The sequence below is a fragment of the Stigmatopora argus genome, chromosome 12, assembly GCF_051989625.1.
Source record: "Stigmatopora argus isolate UIUO_Sarg chromosome 12, RoL_Sarg_1.0, whole genome shotgun sequence".
NCBI lineage: Eukaryota > Metazoa > Chordata > Actinopteri > Syngnathiformes > Syngnathidae > Stigmatopora > Stigmatopora argus.
Genome location: NC_135398.1, coordinates 4,846,809 through 4,863,905, shown reverse-complemented (window position 1 = coordinate 4,863,905; position 17,097 = coordinate 4,846,809). Strand labels below are relative to the sequence as shown.

The 17,097-nt window shown below is 46.2% G+C and overlaps 2 protein-coding genes across 5 annotated transcripts; both read left to right on the top strand.

Moving 5' to 3' along the window:
• Nucleotides 1-24: 24 nt before the first annotated feature.
• LOC144085675 (transcription factor BTF3 homolog 4-like) lies at nucleotides 25-3,602 on the top strand. Of its 3 annotated transcripts, none has more exons than XM_077615191.1 (6): nucleotides 25-100; nucleotides 721-783; nucleotides 1,837-1,950; nucleotides 2,053-2,254; nucleotides 3,129-3,188; nucleotides 3,270-3,602. In XM_077615191.1, the coding sequence occupies exons 2-6, from the start codon at nucleotides 730-732 to the stop codon at nucleotides 3,314-3,316; spliced, it is 477 nt and encodes a 158-aa protein (XP_077471317.1). In that variant the 5' UTR covers nucleotides 25-100; nucleotides 721-729; the 3' UTR covers nucleotides 3,317-3,602. The 3 variants fall into 3 exon arrangements, with proteins under 3 accessions (XP_077471317.1, XP_077471318.1, XP_077471316.1); XM_077615192.1 differs by lacking the exon at nucleotides 25-100 and adding an exon at nucleotides 115-374 and having other exon boundaries at nucleotides 726-783; XM_077615190.1 differs by lacking the exon at nucleotides 25-100 and adding an exon at nucleotides 116-374.
• Nucleotides 3,603-4,407: 805 nt separating this feature from the next.
• Nucleotides 4,408-16,602, top strand: zfyve9a (zinc finger, FYVE domain containing 9a). 2 transcript variants are annotated; one of them, XM_077615926.1, is made up of 19 exons: nucleotides 4,408-4,581; nucleotides 8,772-8,860; nucleotides 8,922-9,027; nucleotides 9,824-10,986; nucleotides 11,061-11,160; nucleotides 11,246-11,428; nucleotides 12,015-12,166; nucleotides 12,263-12,371; nucleotides 12,987-13,109; nucleotides 13,204-13,359; nucleotides 13,434-13,658; nucleotides 13,743-13,825; nucleotides 13,899-14,003; nucleotides 14,696-14,846; nucleotides 14,913-14,993; nucleotides 15,059-15,221; nucleotides 15,443-15,548; nucleotides 15,642-15,818; nucleotides 15,977-16,602. In XM_077615926.1, exons 3-19 carry the CDS (start codon nucleotides 8,958-8,960, stop codon nucleotides 16,136-16,138), a joined length of 3,309 nt encoding a protein of 1,102 aa, XP_077472052.1. In that variant the 5' UTR covers nucleotides 4,408-4,581; nucleotides 8,772-8,860; nucleotides 8,922-8,957; the 3' UTR covers nucleotides 16,139-16,602. The 2 variants fall into 2 exon arrangements, with proteins under 2 accessions (XP_077472052.1, XP_077472050.1); XM_077615924.1 differs by having other exon boundaries at nucleotides 12,263-12,392.
• Nucleotides 16,603-17,097: the final 495 nt, after the last annotated feature.

Below are 17,097 nucleotides of genomic sequence, written 5' to 3'. Positions count from 1 at the left end.
TTTTACTCGACCGCGTGTTCCGGTGCGCAAGTCAATGACGTCAAGTTAAACAACTAAACATGTCCGCACACCGGCTGTGAACATAAATTACGTATATTTGGTAAGCGTAAAATCACTAAAACGAGCCACTCACGCCTCTATATGCCTACCACTCTATTTTATTTATATAAACTGAACGTTAAATGTGTTGTTTATATGCATTTTCAACACAACGACGTTTAAAAATATTATTAAAGTTTATTCGGAAAGTATAAGCGGAAGTGTGTTTCTTATGATTAACCAAGAGCTTTGCCATCTGCAAAGCCTGAGAACGAGGAGGAGGTAGCAGCTGAAGCTCTAGTCCAAACACCATTTGTTTCTGTTTTTTCCGCAAGGTAAACCCGTCAAATTATTTAATTGGCAATTAGAATTCACGCCTCCCCAAAGTTAAAATCCTTAAAATTGTGTCGCATAATCGCGTGGTTGTCATGCTTCGTAGTTAGCCTCACGCTAGGCTATTATTAGCCACGGTAGCTTTCGAACAATGTGTACAAATGTAACACCTTCTTAATAATGTGTCATCATCTAAACCGCGCCCAACAAATTGAAACGTACAATTTAAAGCGATCGTTATTAAAATGGTTCAGTGTTGTTGTATTTGCATAGTATGCTTCAATATGGATACCAATATCCATTTTGTACACTTTACGAGATGTCTAATGTCCTTTGCTCTTTTTTCAGAGTAGCACTATGAATCAAGAGAAGCTCGCAAAACTCCAGGCACAAGTCCGGATAGGTGGAAAAGTAAAACCCTTTTACATACTTTTTTGTCAAGTTAAAATGCAAACAATTTTCAATGTTGTTTTCCAGCGCACAGTGACCATTTTAGGTAGTCCCCTCAAGCCAAATTGTCTGTTGATGTGGATTTTTGTCTGGGCTAAATAACATTACACATGATTAAAATACAAAAAAAGAATCAAAACCGAAATACACTTTAAAATGTTAAATTATGTATTTATTTATTTTTAAAATAATTTAATAATGCCTCTCATTGTCCATGATGGAAGTCTGATTCATTTAATCTGGGAGTACTAAATGTAAATAGTTAACTTTTGCAGGCAAAACGCTTTGTACATAGAGCACTTTCAATGGCAGCCATTAATTGGCATAATCACGATCAAGTGGAACTGAGTCACTAAATGTTTTTTTACTCTTCAAACATTATTTTCTCTATTAATAGAGGTCTGAGAAATTCACAATTAGAAAATGTATTTCTCTCTTGATAAGACCGCCATGCAGTTTCTTTTGTTTCCTCAAATGTCATGGTTTTGGCGACCGATGCAAAGTTTCTGCCCGCAAGCCTTAGTTTTACCACCCATCGTTTTGAACCTCCTGACATCAGCGTTCTGTTTATGGCGAGACGAGGAGGGAGCGACAGACTTTCGGGCTGTCAGCTGTTGACCACATTTCAACCCCCTGGACTGTTTGCTTTATGCCCGGATGGACACATAGTTAGAACGTGATCATATCTCACTTGCATTACATGCATACAAGTTGACACTCTGGCACTTTTGTGGGCTTTACAAAGTGTGAAATTTGCATTAGGATTATAGGGATTTTGTTTTGATAGTTAACTAATTGCTGATTATTCTTTGAACAGTCGACGAATCGTTTATATAAGTCACGTTATTTTCTCTCGTATTAATTCAAGGCTTAACATTTTAGCCTTGAATGTCCATTGGGAAAAACTTGGTTTGGGAAAAGGTCATAAATTCTATGTAACCGTAGTTATTTGGGGGGGAAATTCTCAAATGATCAATACGCATGTAGCTCACTTTTAGTCTGTTTCTAACTCAGGGAACAGCTCGCAGGAAGAAAAAGGTGGTTCACAAAACGGCAACGGCTGATGACAAAAAGCTCCAAGGCTCTCTGAAGAAGCTCTCCGTGAACAACATTGCAGGCATTGAGGAGGTGAAGCATTAAATTGCATGAACCCCCGCCCCCCATTCTTCATTTTACATCGATCCAGTTTTATTTTCTGTCTTATCCTGTAAATTCCTTTTCATCTCGTAGGTGAACATGATCAAAGACGACGGCACGGTGATCCACTTCAACAACCCCAAGGTGCAGGCGTCGCTTTCGGCCAACACGTTCGCCATCACGGGCCACGCGGAGACCAAGCAGCTGTCCGAGATGCTGCCGGGCATCCTCAGCCAGCTGGGCGCCGACAGCCTCAGTAGCCTGCGCAAGCTAGCCGAGCAGTTCCCACGACAACGTATGTAGAAAAAAAATGCACACACAATGCATCTCTTCGCAGTCCATAGAGGAATGTTCAATTTTAAGTACCTCATATGTATATAGCTCTGTTTTAGCCCGGGGTTTCAAGAGAGGCCTAGTGGCCCGACAGGTTTATAAAGGACCTGGGGGAAGCCTGAATAAGTATAGGGCTGACTAAGCTGGTCAAAAAAAGATTTTTTTTTATTTTCACGTTTTTTTTAACTTTTTGGGTGGGGGGGTCGTTGCCTTTTTTTTAACTAGCTTTTCGGAATCTTCAGTAAAAACAAGAAACTAGAGTAGCTACATTTTCATATGTATAGTAGATATTAAAATTAGCCTATATTTTGAATACTGAACAACATTGAAAGGCATTACAGGAAATAAAATACAAAAATATATATTTGCAAAAATCTGTTCCATACTGCAGGGAATGAAAATTTGGATTTTCCTTCGACCTGATTTGTGTGCTCACCGTGATCACTAGGAGGCAGTGTTGTGCCGCAGAGACAATGATCGTGGCGTAAAGTAGTAGAAGTAACAGCTTGTTTTTTGGCTTTTAGAAAGAGCGTAAGATGGCAAATGTTGTCCTTTTTCTTGTCCAGCAATGTTGCCAAGGCATTTGTGAATATTCTTTGCTTTGAGAGTTAAAGTAGATGACGCATTGCTAATTTTCATTAGGACTTGGATTCCACCTTATATTAAGGTTTTTGGGAACAAACATTTTTCATATGGAGCCTTTGCATTTTTCGAGTTGGAATCTCAATCATAAAATCCAATCCATTGCCATCATGAGATGCTATCCCTCCCATCATTTCAAATGGATTGGTCGTCAAGAAAATGCACTTGTTTGACACTCCTTGTTTGCGTTGCAGCCATGGACATGAAAATCGTGAAGGAGGAAATTGCAGAGGAGGATGATGACGCAGTTCCAGGTAAGCAATCCTCCCAGGAGACTTCAGTGTACTTTTTGATCACTTCTAAATGGGAACCCCTTGTTTTTTTTCTTCTGGCAGATCTCGTGGAGAACTTTGATGAAGCCTCAAAGAACGAAGCCAACTGATCCCTCCTCCTCCGCAGCCAACCTTTTTTTTCTTATTTTTTTTCTAATCTGTCGCTCGCTCAGAGGATTTCCTCGTGCGAGCGGGCAGATGCTTGTTCAAGGAGCGCCGCCGCATCCTCATTGTCATCATCACCACGAGACGATCTTTACATAACGCCTTTTGATTGCGGGATCCCAAAGTCAGCACCCAACGGACTCTTAACGGCTTGAAAGAGGCGCTTTTCACATGAATTGTATTTAAAAGATGCTTTATGAGAGGATGGGAATAAAGAATTGATTTTATGTACAGTGACTGGAAATGATTTCATATCACTTTTCAGGGGAAATATTGCTCTTTCCTGCTTTTTATTTCCCGAGGGAAGACAATGGACAGCTTCAATCTTTTATTATTAAAACTGATAGCAACTTAACTGACAAATTAAAGCAGTTAAGGATTTTAACTGCACACTCATCCGTTATGATCCCTCATAATCCCTGTATTACTTCAGGAATTTAAGATGGCAGCACATTTCAAATAAATACCACATTTCATTTCATTATCGATGGTATGACGGTGAACAATTGCAGGTTCTATGTCGATTAATCGTGATTACCACGGATCCTCACTGCCCAGCCCTAATGCTATGTTGTTTTTTGTTTGACTTTTACAGCATACGTATATGGTTCGTGTATTTCTATTAATGGCACCCAGTGTAGCGAAATAAACCACAGGATGAATTCATTGAAAATTACACCGATGTTCCTGCCGCTCGTGGACCGTATAGAACAGGGGTGTCCAAACTATTCCACAAAGGGCCGCAGTGGGTGCGGGTTTTCATTCCAACCCATCAAGATGACACCTTTTCACCAATCGGGTGTTCTACAAGTGCAATCAGTGGATTGCAGTCAGGTGCTTCTTATTTTCTTCAGAAATCTCATTGGTCAAAATGTCTGTGCTGGATCGGTTGGAACAAAAACCTGCACCCACAGCGGCCCTCGAGGACCGGTTTGGCCATCCCTGCTATAGAAGCTCGGCCCAGCTGGGTTGCAACTGGCCGCACTTGCCTCTGCCCCCACCCCGCCGCTCTCCGCCCCTCCCCCGGTTGCCGCTGCAGTCTGACGCCAGGAGGAGGAGGACACCATCGGAGCAAAAGTAGCCCGGGAAGGCGATTAGTTATGACGGACGCCGACGAGGGGGCGCCTCCTTCTCCACCTCCTCCTCCTCCTCTTCTTCTTCCTTCTCCGTTACGGAGCTGTGCGTAGAAATGAGGATTCCCTTAGTGGTGGTGAGTAAGTTCTCATGGAATTTTTTTAAATTATTTTTTTGGGGAGGCTACGTTGCTCCGACCTTGCCCCGCCATTGCCGCGGTGCCGACGGGCGCAAGAGCGACCAGGTCGCGGTAGTGTCGCGGTGGTTTTAGCTAGCTCATTAGCATTTACGCAACAAAAGACCAAGCCTCCTCAAAGTATACGACAATTACTCAATATTCCCATGTGGAATGACGTTAGTTGAGGTTATTGTTTTTTTTAAATGACAATTTGGACCTTTTTTTCGCCCCGCTTGACGCGCACCGACTTGGGGGCCGTCTGTCCGAGGAGCTGCGGGGTGGACGCGGCCACTCGGCTCTCTCGGTCTCGGTGCCCTGTTGAATGCTCAAAATAACGTTCGCTTTCCCCCTCGTCTTTTTTAAAAAATGATTTGACGTCGCCTGGCGAGTAATTCGGCGTTGGGGACACTCTTGCGCCATGTTTTGGCTCAAACAAACGGCAGCGGTGGACAAGTTGAGTCGTGGACGGACATCATACACGTAGCTAGCACGTCAAGCTACTTCAACCAGTTAAGTTTTCATTTCATTTGAAAGCTACCCCAAATAGTTCCTACGTTTTGGAATTGGCTTCAACAAACACACCATTTTGTAGTCCACCAATAATGCCTGCAGTTACCACCTGTTTTGTCCCCCAAGGGGCTTTTAGTGGTGTAATCCAAGCTAAGTCGAGGTCTGTATTTACCTTTAAGTCCCCTTTAACCTGTCTGGATAAGACAATTTTCCATTTTTGTCGTAATATTACCAGAATCAGCCTGGTCACAAAATTTTCAGGGACAGGATTTTGGTCGCAAAATTTTCAGGAACAGAATTTTGATCACAAAATTTTCGGGAACAGAATTTTGGTCACAACATTTTCGGGAGCAGAATTTTGGTCACAACATTTTCGGGAACAGAATTTTGGTCACAAAATTTATCGGGATAGTGAAGAGTGGTTAGTGCGCCGGCCTCGCTTTTCTGAGGCCGTGTGTTCGATTCCAGGCCTGGAGTTTGCATGTTCTCCCTGGGCTTGCATGGGTTTTCTCCGGGTCCCTCCCACATTCCAAAAACATGCATGATGGGCTGGTTGAACACTAAATTGCCCCTAGTTACGAGTGATTGGTCGTTTCTCTCCCTGCGCCCTGCGATTGGCTGGCCACTGATTCAGGGAGTCCCCCGGCTGAAATGATCCACAATAACAAAAAATGCTGCAAATACATTGCATCTTAAAAAACAAGTTCTATTAAACGGCAACTTTTAGCAGCTGTGATGAAAAATAACAGGCACAATGGAATAATCCACACCTCGCCTTGAATTCTTCGGCCTGTTTAATTTGGGCGTAAGATGTTGAAATCTGCCGTAAATCCATGTTCACCGAATCGCAGATTCCTGGGGTGGGGGCTAGTTGTTGACGCAGAAGTCAGCAAAGTGGCATTCTAGCAGAATCTTGTGAAAAGGCTGCTTTGTCATTGGTTCCTTGACGCAACAGTGATGTCCAAATCCGATGTTTAGTATGAATTTGCTCTTTTGGACACTAAATATCATCTCATTCCTGTCATACTTCTCGATGCTAATAGCGACTGATTGAAAGTGTCTTTGTGACAATGGCGGCCCTAAGAAGTATTTTGACCCCGACATGCTGCCAAACGTGCGCACGCCATCTCCTTTTTGTCTCCCGACGCCGAAGCGCCCGCCGCAAATAGCTGGTGAAGCGCAACGCCTCTTAACTGTCATCTTCATCCTCTTCCAATCCTGCGGGATTTAACTTTTCAACCTCTGCAAGTCTGTCAAAGGATTAAAAAAAAACAAGCAAAGCTTTTAGATTTTCAATGCGGGGTCGCGTGCTCAGATTAAACACATTGCTGGAATTTCTTTTTTTTTTTTTTAAATGTGAATACTAATCTGCATAGTCAGTGTTCGGCAGGGGTGTCAAACGTACGGCGCCCCGGCCCGCAAACTCAGAAGTTTTTGAGCTGTTGCAATTCCATTTGTTCACCCGCCCCTTCCGTTCAAAATGGCACCTTCCACGGCAGCCAAAGAGTTCATAGCTAACCTTAAAATGCCCTAAAACGAGCAGAAAATAACCTAGAAATGCCCCAAAATCAGAGAAATGAACAAAAAGCATCCTGGAAAGTCCCTCAAAATAAATCGGAAATATTTTAAAATTGATCAGAAGTGACCTGTAAGTACCCTGAAATGGAAATGGGAAAAAAGGGGGGCAAAATTTGTGATTGATAATGATAGATGTCCAATTCACTTAAACTGGCTGTTGAACTGAACTGAGTTAGACTCCGCTGGTGAATGGTAATATTTTGTGCTTCTGTAAGAGTTGGTCTGAATTCCAGAAACATTTTTGGGATTCACTTGTTTGTGTGTGTAATGGCATGTCGTCCCCCCCCCCCCCCCCCCCCCCCCCCCCCCAAAAAAAAAAAAGTGCACACGGGGACAAGGCGGAGGAGACCATATAGTCACGGGGTGTCAGTTAGTCGGGCGGTGCCGGTCGGCGTGGTTAGAAAGTGATGTCAGTCCATTCTCCAAAAACGGAAAGCACACGATGTTTTTCCAGGATGCGGGCCTTCCCGATCCGGTCAACCAGCGGCATTCCTGTAAGAGACATAACAAAAGACAAAAGCATTTTCTAGAAAGTCAAGGAAACTTTTGTTGTCATGACTCACCAACATGCAGAGTTGCACTTGTAAATAATTGACTAAGCAGAAAGATAAAAATAGAAGCCGGCGTCCCTCAAAAAACAGGAAGAATACTTCATCTTAACTTATTTTCAATATAGTCACTGAAAATAAATGGGGTAGTTTTTGTTAAATTTTGCTGGTTTTCCCTGTTATTGCGACTTCACCTATCGCGAATTCACTCCAAGATTATTTTCTGCTATTAATTATTGAAATTTCTTTTTTAAAGTTCATAAAAATGTGAAAATCCATGCTGAAAAAAGGAAGCGGAAGCATGCTAGCTTGCTACTAGGACACAGCACTGAAGAAAAAAAGAACTAGTTATAATAGGGGTGACCCTACTTTGCGATTTTTCTATGATATTTGAGGGATTACTGTATATACATTTGTGCGTTTTAATTTCTTGAATTTCCTGCTTCTTAATGATCTGAATCGCATACAAATGTATGAGGAGATGCATTGAGAAATTAGAAAATGTAAATGTTTTGGCACTGAAAATGAATGGGGCTTCTTTCATTGAAAAAAAAAATGTTTTTTTTGGTCAAAATCGGTAAAAAGAGTAAGAAAGACTTGCTGAGCCAAATACAGTAAACTGTCTGAAGGAGTACATTGCGTAGACACGCTTGTCCTTTCTCGCTTCTTTTGACAGCAAACTAGCTTAGAGTGAAGTAGCGTACTGTATTTTGTCACTGCTGCTACTTCATGTCAATGGAAGCCACATACGTATGTCATACATGCTTTAATATCTAAAAATAACGCTGTGCATTATTCATCACCTCAGCCAGCTAATTAAATCTTTATCTGCCAGTGTGTGTGTGTCTGTGGGCGGTAACAAGTGTGCCCGCTACACGGCATCTTTAACCGAGTGGAAAAATGCGGCGACTCAGCTCATTTTGCGGGCTAATCCGCTCCAGCTCGTGTCGCGCTCGCGGTCCGACGAGCAGCACACGTGCGGGTTCGCCGCTCGCCCACGAAAGCCAACGTTTCTAAAAATGTTCGAGGAAGCTCGGCAGACCGGAGGGAAATGATTGGACAGTGTGATGGAAGTAAAGGAGAAAATAAGGGATTTGAATGGAGACCAATTGTTTACGTGAAATCATGCAAAAGGGAAAAACTCTATTTTACACATCATTAAAACGATGGAAATATTGGATACAAACCTCCAAAATCAGAGAAAAATCATCGAAAAATTGAGGAAAAACTCCTCAAACGCAAAACTATAAAATGCAAAAAAAAATGGAAAGTAAAATACAAAACTTTTTGGAAAAGTTATGTAAAATAAACAATTCAGTTGGCTGGGATAGGCTTCAGCACCCCCCGCCAGCCTTGTGAGCGGCCTGGAAAGTGGATGAAAAGAAAATATGATCAATACAAGCAATCTATTAATATAAACAAACGTTTATTTTGTACCAAACAAACACAAGTCAAATGCGTGATATTATTGAGTGGTTCACTAGTAAACAATGTTCTTGTTTCCATCTGAAGGCGTGGACGCCTGCCACAGCGGCTCACGTGTTCACCGACTGGACAACCGTGTTGAGATCCAAGACGGCCTAAGGAGGACCTCCGTGCAGGTCGGTGATAACCCGCGCCATCCCCACGAGCGGATTCCTCACCCATTTTTTCCGGTTCAAGGCTCACGCTGGCCGCTGAGGAGGAGCTTCCTGATCCATGGAGAATTACTTCCAGGCCGAGGCCTTCAACCTTGACAAGGTGCTGGATGAGTTTGAGCAGAACGAAGGTGAGTACTACTATCTTGAAAGCGATTTGCGCCTTCAAGAATCATTAATTAAGGGTGCTTCATAAGCCTGGTGGGCCGTTAGGCTTTTCTCGATGGCGTGCTTCTCCACCAAGGAAATGCTACAGAAATATTCAATGAAGAAAATAGGAGAAAAACAAAAACTTTGAAACCATCCATTTTAACATTAGTGACAAAATAAGTGTCAATATGGAGACGATGAAACGGCTAAAATATAAAAATGAAAAAGTAACAAATAAAAAGTATTAGCTTTTTTCCCACGTCCAAATATTCCAACGTGTGGTAAGGTTGACAAAATGGAGGTCGAGCAGGACAAAAAAAACTCATTAAGCGTTTCCCTTGAGTTTAGACACACTTTTGCATTAAGAAGTGAAATCAGTGACATATATATCTAATTATCCTGGCCATTTCTTACGCCCACAAAATTCTGCGATTGAGTGTGTGTCAATTTTGTGCCACGTCCTTGTCATTTTAGGGTACTTACAGGTCACCTTCTGTAAATGTGGGATCATTTCATATTGATTTTGGGGGAATTTCCGGGCTAGTGTGTTCCCGATCCGATTTGGACGCTTGCTAAAAATAGTGCCAACAGTCAGCTCTAAGAATCGGATTTCTGGAAAGATGGGATTTGCAACCTAGTCTGAATTCAGCTTTACTCTTGACTCCATTTATTATTATTTTCGCACCAATTTCCGCCACCAAACGCTAGCTTAATCCTATGCTAGCTAGCTATAGCTATGCTAAGATGCTAAAAGTGAACGTTCTTCTCTCGCGCCAGATGAAAGCGACTCCCCTCTTCTCACCGACGCCAAGTGGACCCAGATTCTGGCCCCGCCGGCCCACTTGCTTTCGCTGAACCCCGCCCTGGCCCACGCCGACCTGAGCCCCCAGGAGAGCCCGCAGCCGCCGAAAACCCTCCTGGAGGCGGACCCCAAAAGACCCGCGGGCGGCGAGGCCGCCGACGTCCACAGCCCGCCCCTGCCGCAGCCCAACATCGGCAAACTGGTGGGCGCCGGAGAGCGGTCGCCGCCGCCCGTCGCGGCCCGCGAGGAGCCGACGGGGGACGCTTCCGCCGCGTCCCGCTTCACTTTCGAGGTGGGACCGGAGCAAGACGGGGCCCCACTCGACCAGGTCCCACCGCACGTGGAAGCCGTGACGCCGAACGGAGAAGACGGTTCGCCGGACGGACTAATTGGCGAGCCGGTGGAAAGTCTTCCGAACGGCGAGCCGGTGGAAATTATTCCGAACGGCGAGCCGGTCGAAAGTCTTCCGAACGGAGAGGTGGCCAGCTCGGTCCAAAGCGGGTCCGAGCAACCCGAGGACGGGAGCCGGCTAAATGTCCGGGAGGAGGAAGAGGGGGAAGCGGAGGAGAGGTTTTCCCCTTCGCCCGTGCCCTCCAAAGAAGACTCGGTGACCGAAGAGAAGGAGATGGAGGAGAGCAAGCAGGAGAGCGGCGACGGGATGGGGTCGGGCGCCGTCGCCGCCAAACCCAACAGCCGCCGCCTGCAGCCGGTCAGCGTCCCCTACGGCGGGGCGCGACCCAAACAGCCCGTCAGCCTCAAACTTCAAATCCCGCAGCCCGTAGCGGGCAAGCCGCAGAATCAGCCCAGCGGCAGCAGCAAGAATAAAAACCCGGACGGCCGCCGGGGGACGCCGCCCGAGATGACGACGACGACGCCCGACGAGACCGAGGCCACTCCCACTCCGGCGGTCAACGGCGCCCCGGTCGCTCCCCCTTCGCCGCCCGCGTCGTCCTCGGAGAGTCCGGACAACGACCTCCAGGCGGGGCAGCGGCGGGGCTCCCTCGGCGGGAGGTCGCCCGGCTCGCTGGGGGAGGTGGCCCCCGTGTGGGTTCCCGACTCTCAGGCCCCCGTTTGCATGAAATGCGACGCCAAGTTCACCTTCACCAAACGGAGGCACCACTGCAGGGCTTGCGGCAAGGTGAGGGGGCGTGGCAAAAAAAGGTCAATAAAATGAGCCGTGACCCGGTGGACTCATTGGAATTGTGCTTGCAGGTGTTCTGCGCCGCGTGTTGCAGCTTGAGATACAAACTGGCCTGCATGGACGGGAAGGAGGCCCGCGTTTGCGTCACCTGTCATTCCACCCTCAGCGGCGGTGAGTTTGGAGTTTGCGGGCCATCAAAAACATGTGTCAAAGGGCGGCATTTTTGACATAACGTGGCACCTCCTCCGTTCCTCAGCTCCGGCGGCGTCGGACTCGCAGCTCGCCAGCGGCAACAACCACAGTCCCAATCCCAACAACCCAGCGGAGTACTGCTCCACCATCCCGCCCCTCCAGCAGGCGCAGGCTTCGGGCGCGCTGGCTTCGCCGCCGCCCACCGTCATGGTCCCCGTGGGCGTCCTCAAGCCGTCGGGCAACGAGGGTAAGAACGTAAACTTGCTTTTTGGTGCAGGGTTAACACTTATACACACATCAGCCGTTTCACCATTTGGGGTTTTAATGGGCTTTATTTGGCAAAAAAATACCTCCCCTAGGTTGTGTTCTACACTAAGCTATCTTTCAAGTGATGTTTAGTTTTTGTTGTACTTATTATTTTTAATACATATAGCAGAGCCGCCAAATGTCGAAAATCATATTTCATGCTGGGTAAAGAACATTTTAAGATTTGGGCTGTAGTAAAGTACGGAAGATTCGTCATGTTTGACAGCTCTGATTTGGTAGTTAATGTGTTTTAAGTATAAAAATGTCTTGCATTTGAATAGGTGGTTCATTAGCATATATTGTCACTAAATTAGCTCAATTTTGTTTTTGGACAAAATCACTTGGCGCAAATAATTTATGAGACGATACCGCTAAAATTTGTTAGCGTGGTGGGCCCATATTCCATTTGTATTTACTTTGTCTTATAAACTAAATGAGAAAATTCTGCCTGTCAGGTTTACAAAATACTGGGCTAGGTAACTCCTACTCCCTTAATGAATAATAAATAAACTGACTGTCTCATTCAGCATCCGTCACGCGCGATCAGAGGAGGGTTTGGTTCGCCGACGGCGTCCTACCGAACGGCGACGAGGCAGAATCCCCCAAAGCGCCGGCACCCTCGCTGCGGGCCAACGCGTCGTCGCACGCGAACAAGACCTCTGGATCGGAGCCGGTCGAGGTAAGCTCTGGGCGCGGCCGCGAGCGGTTCGAGCCGGGAGCTAACGCTAACGTCGCCTTGCCGCTGGCGTCCGTCTGGCTCTCGGTCTGTCCCCAGCCGGCGCCCGTGCCCGCCGGTCCGCAGGGCAGCCCCGTGGGCAGCGCCCTCAGCCTGATCCCGGAGGACGGGCTCCCTCCCATCCTCATCTCCACCGGAGTCAAAGGAGGTACGGGAGGCCACATCACAGGTGCTTGCCCCCTCATCCTCACCCTCACCGTCTCACCCCCACACCCACCCACTGCCTCCTCATTGACGCACACGTGCTTTCATGTCGCCTTGCGGTCAACACCGACATGTACATGCAATGGATGGACAAAAGTATTAGGACGGAGCTCTTTTTTAATGACTTATTTTTCACTCCTTGGGAAGTGGATTATTGTCATGGTTTGAGAAAAATAATTGGTATTATTAGCTTTTTTATGTTTTGTAAAAAAGTGAAAAAAAATTAAAAATGTTTGTTTATTTAAATGACAACAACAAAAATGTAAATATTCTCTGTAATTTTATTTGATGGAATTAATACTTTAAAAAAAACATTAATCCCATCCTACCAAAAAAAGGGTAAGACAGTAGTATTGGGTCAGGGCTCTTTGCATCCCAATTAGGGAATCCATGATTAATTGACTTTTCAGTGAATAAGAAATAATAAAAAAATTCACAAATTAATTAGGATAATCGTTTGTTTCCGCATACGATTGTCTACACGAGCTCTTACCCGTCACCATCGTCTCATATTGCACCGTCTGATTTCACACGACGTTACTTCTGAATGTGTGCGCAGACTACGCAGTGGAGGAGCGACCGTCAGCGGTGGTCCTCATGCAGCAGCTGGAGGAGGGGGGCCCCGACCCCTTGGTCTTTGTCCTCAACGCCAACCTTCTCGCCATGGTCAAACTCGTCAACTGTGAGTTAGCACGTCATTCCAGAATAGAATAATCCTCACGTCGCCGTAGCGCTGACAAGCTCCTCCTTCTCCTCCTCCTGTCTTCTGGGCTCAGACGTCAACAGGAAGTGCTGGTACGTGACGACAAAAGGAATGCATGCCGTCGGCCAGTCTGAGGTGGTGATTCTGCTTCAGTGTCTCCCCGAGGAGAAGACCATCCCAAAGGACCTCTTTACGCACTTTGTGCAGCTTTACCAGGAAGCCCTCAGTGGTAAGATGGTGGCCATGTGTTTTTTTAAAGAGTTTTTGTAGCAGAACTGACGTAAAAGTGGCCAAATCCTGCAGGCAATGTGCTAAGCCACTTGAGCCACTCCTTCTTCACGCAAAGCTTCCTGGGTAGCAAGGAGCACGGCGGCTTCCTCTACGTCAGCCCGTCCTTCCAGTCGCTGCAGGACCTGCTGCTGCCCAACCCTCCCTTCCTCTTTGGCGTGCTCATCCAGAAGTGGGAGACGCCGTGGGCCAAGGTCTTCCCCATCCGCCTCATGCTCCGGCTGGGCGCCGAGTACCGATGTAAGCGCCGTCCCACTTGACGCTTTTTTGTTTGTTTTTATGACCGCTTTATCCCTTTGTGACCACGATTCATATTTGTCCCAGTTTACCCCTGCCCGCTCTTCAGCGTGCGATTCCGGAAGCCGCTTTTTGGCGAGACCGGTCACACCATCATGAATCTGCTGGCGGTAAGACCCGGCGCTCTCTTTCACTCGTGCGCCGCTAAAGTGCGGCTTGACCATCGACCGCGTGTTCCCCCAGGACTTTCGGAACTACCAGTACGCGTTGCCGGTGGTGAAAGGGTTGGTGGTGGACATGGAGGTCAAGAAGACCTGCGTAAAGATCCCCAGTAACCGCTACAATGAGGTCAGCCTTCACCTCTTATCTGCGTATTGTCCATTTGTTACTCTCGCCCAGATTCACCCCATTGTGTCTTAGATTTGCCAAATATGTATAAAAATAGTGTAGGAACAATAATACAAATATAAATTAGGGGGGAAGTCACATGCCGAGTATTTGACTAACCACTAGGGGGCGATGTCTACTTCCAGGAATTAGATAATAGTGTTTTCAAAGTTCAAATTATATAAAGTAGATGCCATCAAATCAAAAGCCTCAATCAAAAGCCTTTATTGTCATCATACACAGCTGCGTATAACGAAATTGGTGAAACAACGGTTGTCCAAATTGGCGCCAGGTCTTGGAACCTATTAAGTGTTAAAATAGGTATTACCGATTATGACTTTTTCCATTGTGCTCATGTATTTGGTTTTATTTCCATTTCCAATTATTTGCTTTTTTTAAAAACTATTTTGATGATTGCAATGGACCCCTATTTGTGCTTTTGGCTTTCCATGCGATGTATAGCAATTGGAATGTCCTTGAATAAATACGCCTTACCCTCACATCCACACAATTAGGCCCGCCTGACGAGAATTCCCATAATTTGACGGGATTAAAAAGTGAGCCGTCTCTCGACCGCCCGCCGTCGTCCCGATGCCTTTTGATGTTTTCCCGCGGCGAGGCTTAACCAGCGCTCGCGTGTGTCATCATTGCAGCTGATGAAAGCCATGAACAAGTCCAACGAGCACGTGTTGGCCATGGGCGCGTGCTTCAACGAGCGCGCCGACTCGCACTTGGTGTGCGTGCAAAACGACGACGGCAACTACCAGACGCAGGCCATCAGCATCCATCACCAGCCGCGCAAAGGTGACGCCCACGCAAACACGCGACCGACGTCGAGGCGCGCGCTCACGTGTTTCGCTTGCTTCGCAGTGACGGGCGCTTGTTTCTTGGTGTTCAGCGGCGCGCTCAAGGCCTCGTCGGGCTTCTTGGCCAAAACCAGCATCGTGGAAGGTACGATCTTATCCGTGGCGCCCTCGCTGAAAAATTCAAGTCGTCAACATTGCGTCGCTTCTCAGACGGCGTGATGATCCAGATCACGCCCGAGACTATGGACGCTCTACGGCAAGCCCTGCGGGACATGAAGGACTTCGCCATCACCTGCGGGAAAGCCGAGCAGGAAGGGACCCTGGAAACGGTCAACGTCCAGTGGACCGACGATGACCACGACTTCAACAAGGGGTGAGAAACTCAAAATTCTTCTTAAACAAACAAGATCTTTTTTTTAACCCGAAAAGATGCGATTTGGGCCCCAATTCCACCAAATTCCCAACTTTGATTGGTTAAACATAGGATCGGCGGAAGCTAACATGTTGAGCATGTTGGGTCATATAACAAGAAATATGACTAACTAAAATATGATTAAGCGGTTTTGGATATTTACCGAAACTTTTGCATTTCAGCGTCATCAGTCCAATCGACGGTAAATCCATGGAATCCATCGCCAGCGTGAAAATCTTCCACGGCTCCGAGTTCAAAGCCAACGGCAAAGTGATACGCTGGACGGAGGTACGCACCAAACGGGCTCTAGAACGAAATCCATTCAAGATGTTTTGGTCCATATAAAAAAAATGCTTTAAAATGTCTCCTCCCACTCGATAGGTGTTTTTCCTTCAAAGTGACGATCAATCCAACGGCTTGGGCGACCCGGCCGACCACAGCCGTCTGACGGAAACCGTGGCGCGGGCCTTCTGCATGGCGCTGTGTCCGCACCTCAAGCTGCTCAAGGAGGACGGCATGGCTAAACTGGGCCTGCGTGTCACGCTGGACTCGGACCAGGTCCGTTTTCTCTCGCGCCCTTTGTGTCTCAATGTTCCAAAAAAATAGTGGTTGTAGTTGCGTAAAAAGGAAGGACATCCCCACATAAATCTGGGCGTCTGGCATGGCAAAATGAATATTCGGATCAGGCAACTTTTTGTGTCCTTTTACAATTGCAGGTGGGCTACTTGGCAGGCAGCAACGGGCAGCCTCTGCCACCGGCGTACTTGAGCGACCTGGACAGCGCGCTCATCCCCGTCATCCACGGCGGCGCCTGCCAGCTCAGCGAGGGTCCAGTCGTCATGGAGCTGGTCTTCTACATCCTGGAGATCATCTCTTGAGAACACGGCATATTTTGCAAACGTCAGACGACACGTAGCTCCAAAGACTTAACTAACGGCCGAGCGCTTGGACCTCAACAGATGCCCTATTTTTATTTTCTATCTCTTTTTTTTTTCTTGCACCTGGTGCTCAGTGCCTGCTTTTTTTTGGTTGATTTCATTGCTGAAGCTTTACTCCTCAATCACCCATACGTTGACTCTGTACATTTTGCGTGTGTGCTGGCAGAAAAAGCAGCTTGTGGCCTCCAGAGATTACACAAAAAAACAAAACAAAAACAAGATCAATGCTGATGATTAGAAGACAGGTTGTCATGCTTTATTATTCATCGGCCATATGGAGGAGGAAAAGTGAGACAAACACTGTTTGCTGTTGTTTTAATCATGATGTAAAAATACGAAATTCTATACATATATCTATATATTAAAAGAAAAGTGAAATAAAAATGCGGAAATGGTGCACTGGATTCGAAGCCATCTCCGGGAGTGTTTGTGAACAATTGAAATATTAGTAGTGGCAAGTTCATCCAACCTGGCTGGAATGACCTGAGAATGTATTTCTTAGCATCTTTTAGGTTTCCATCTCATTATTAGTCTACGTGAAGGTTGAAGCCGAACAACCTGTGTTAAGAGTCGTCACACCCGAAAAAAATCAGGTGCTCACTCACCTTGGTTCTATGTAATTAACTCATACACTGTATACTCAAATCATCACAAATTAGCATGTAGCATTTTGGTCTGCATGTCCACAAAAGGCGCAATTCATGAAGAGGAAAAAAGTCAGTGTTGCACTTGCATTATATTCAGAATTATTTTTCTACAGTCATAAAAAACATGGCATTAAAAAGTTGAAATCTCTGTATACATTTCCCTTCATAGTATATAAATATAAACATTGCCATCGCAAAAGCGAGTAATATATCAAATAAATAGTCAACTATAATTGAAATGTGTTCTTTTTT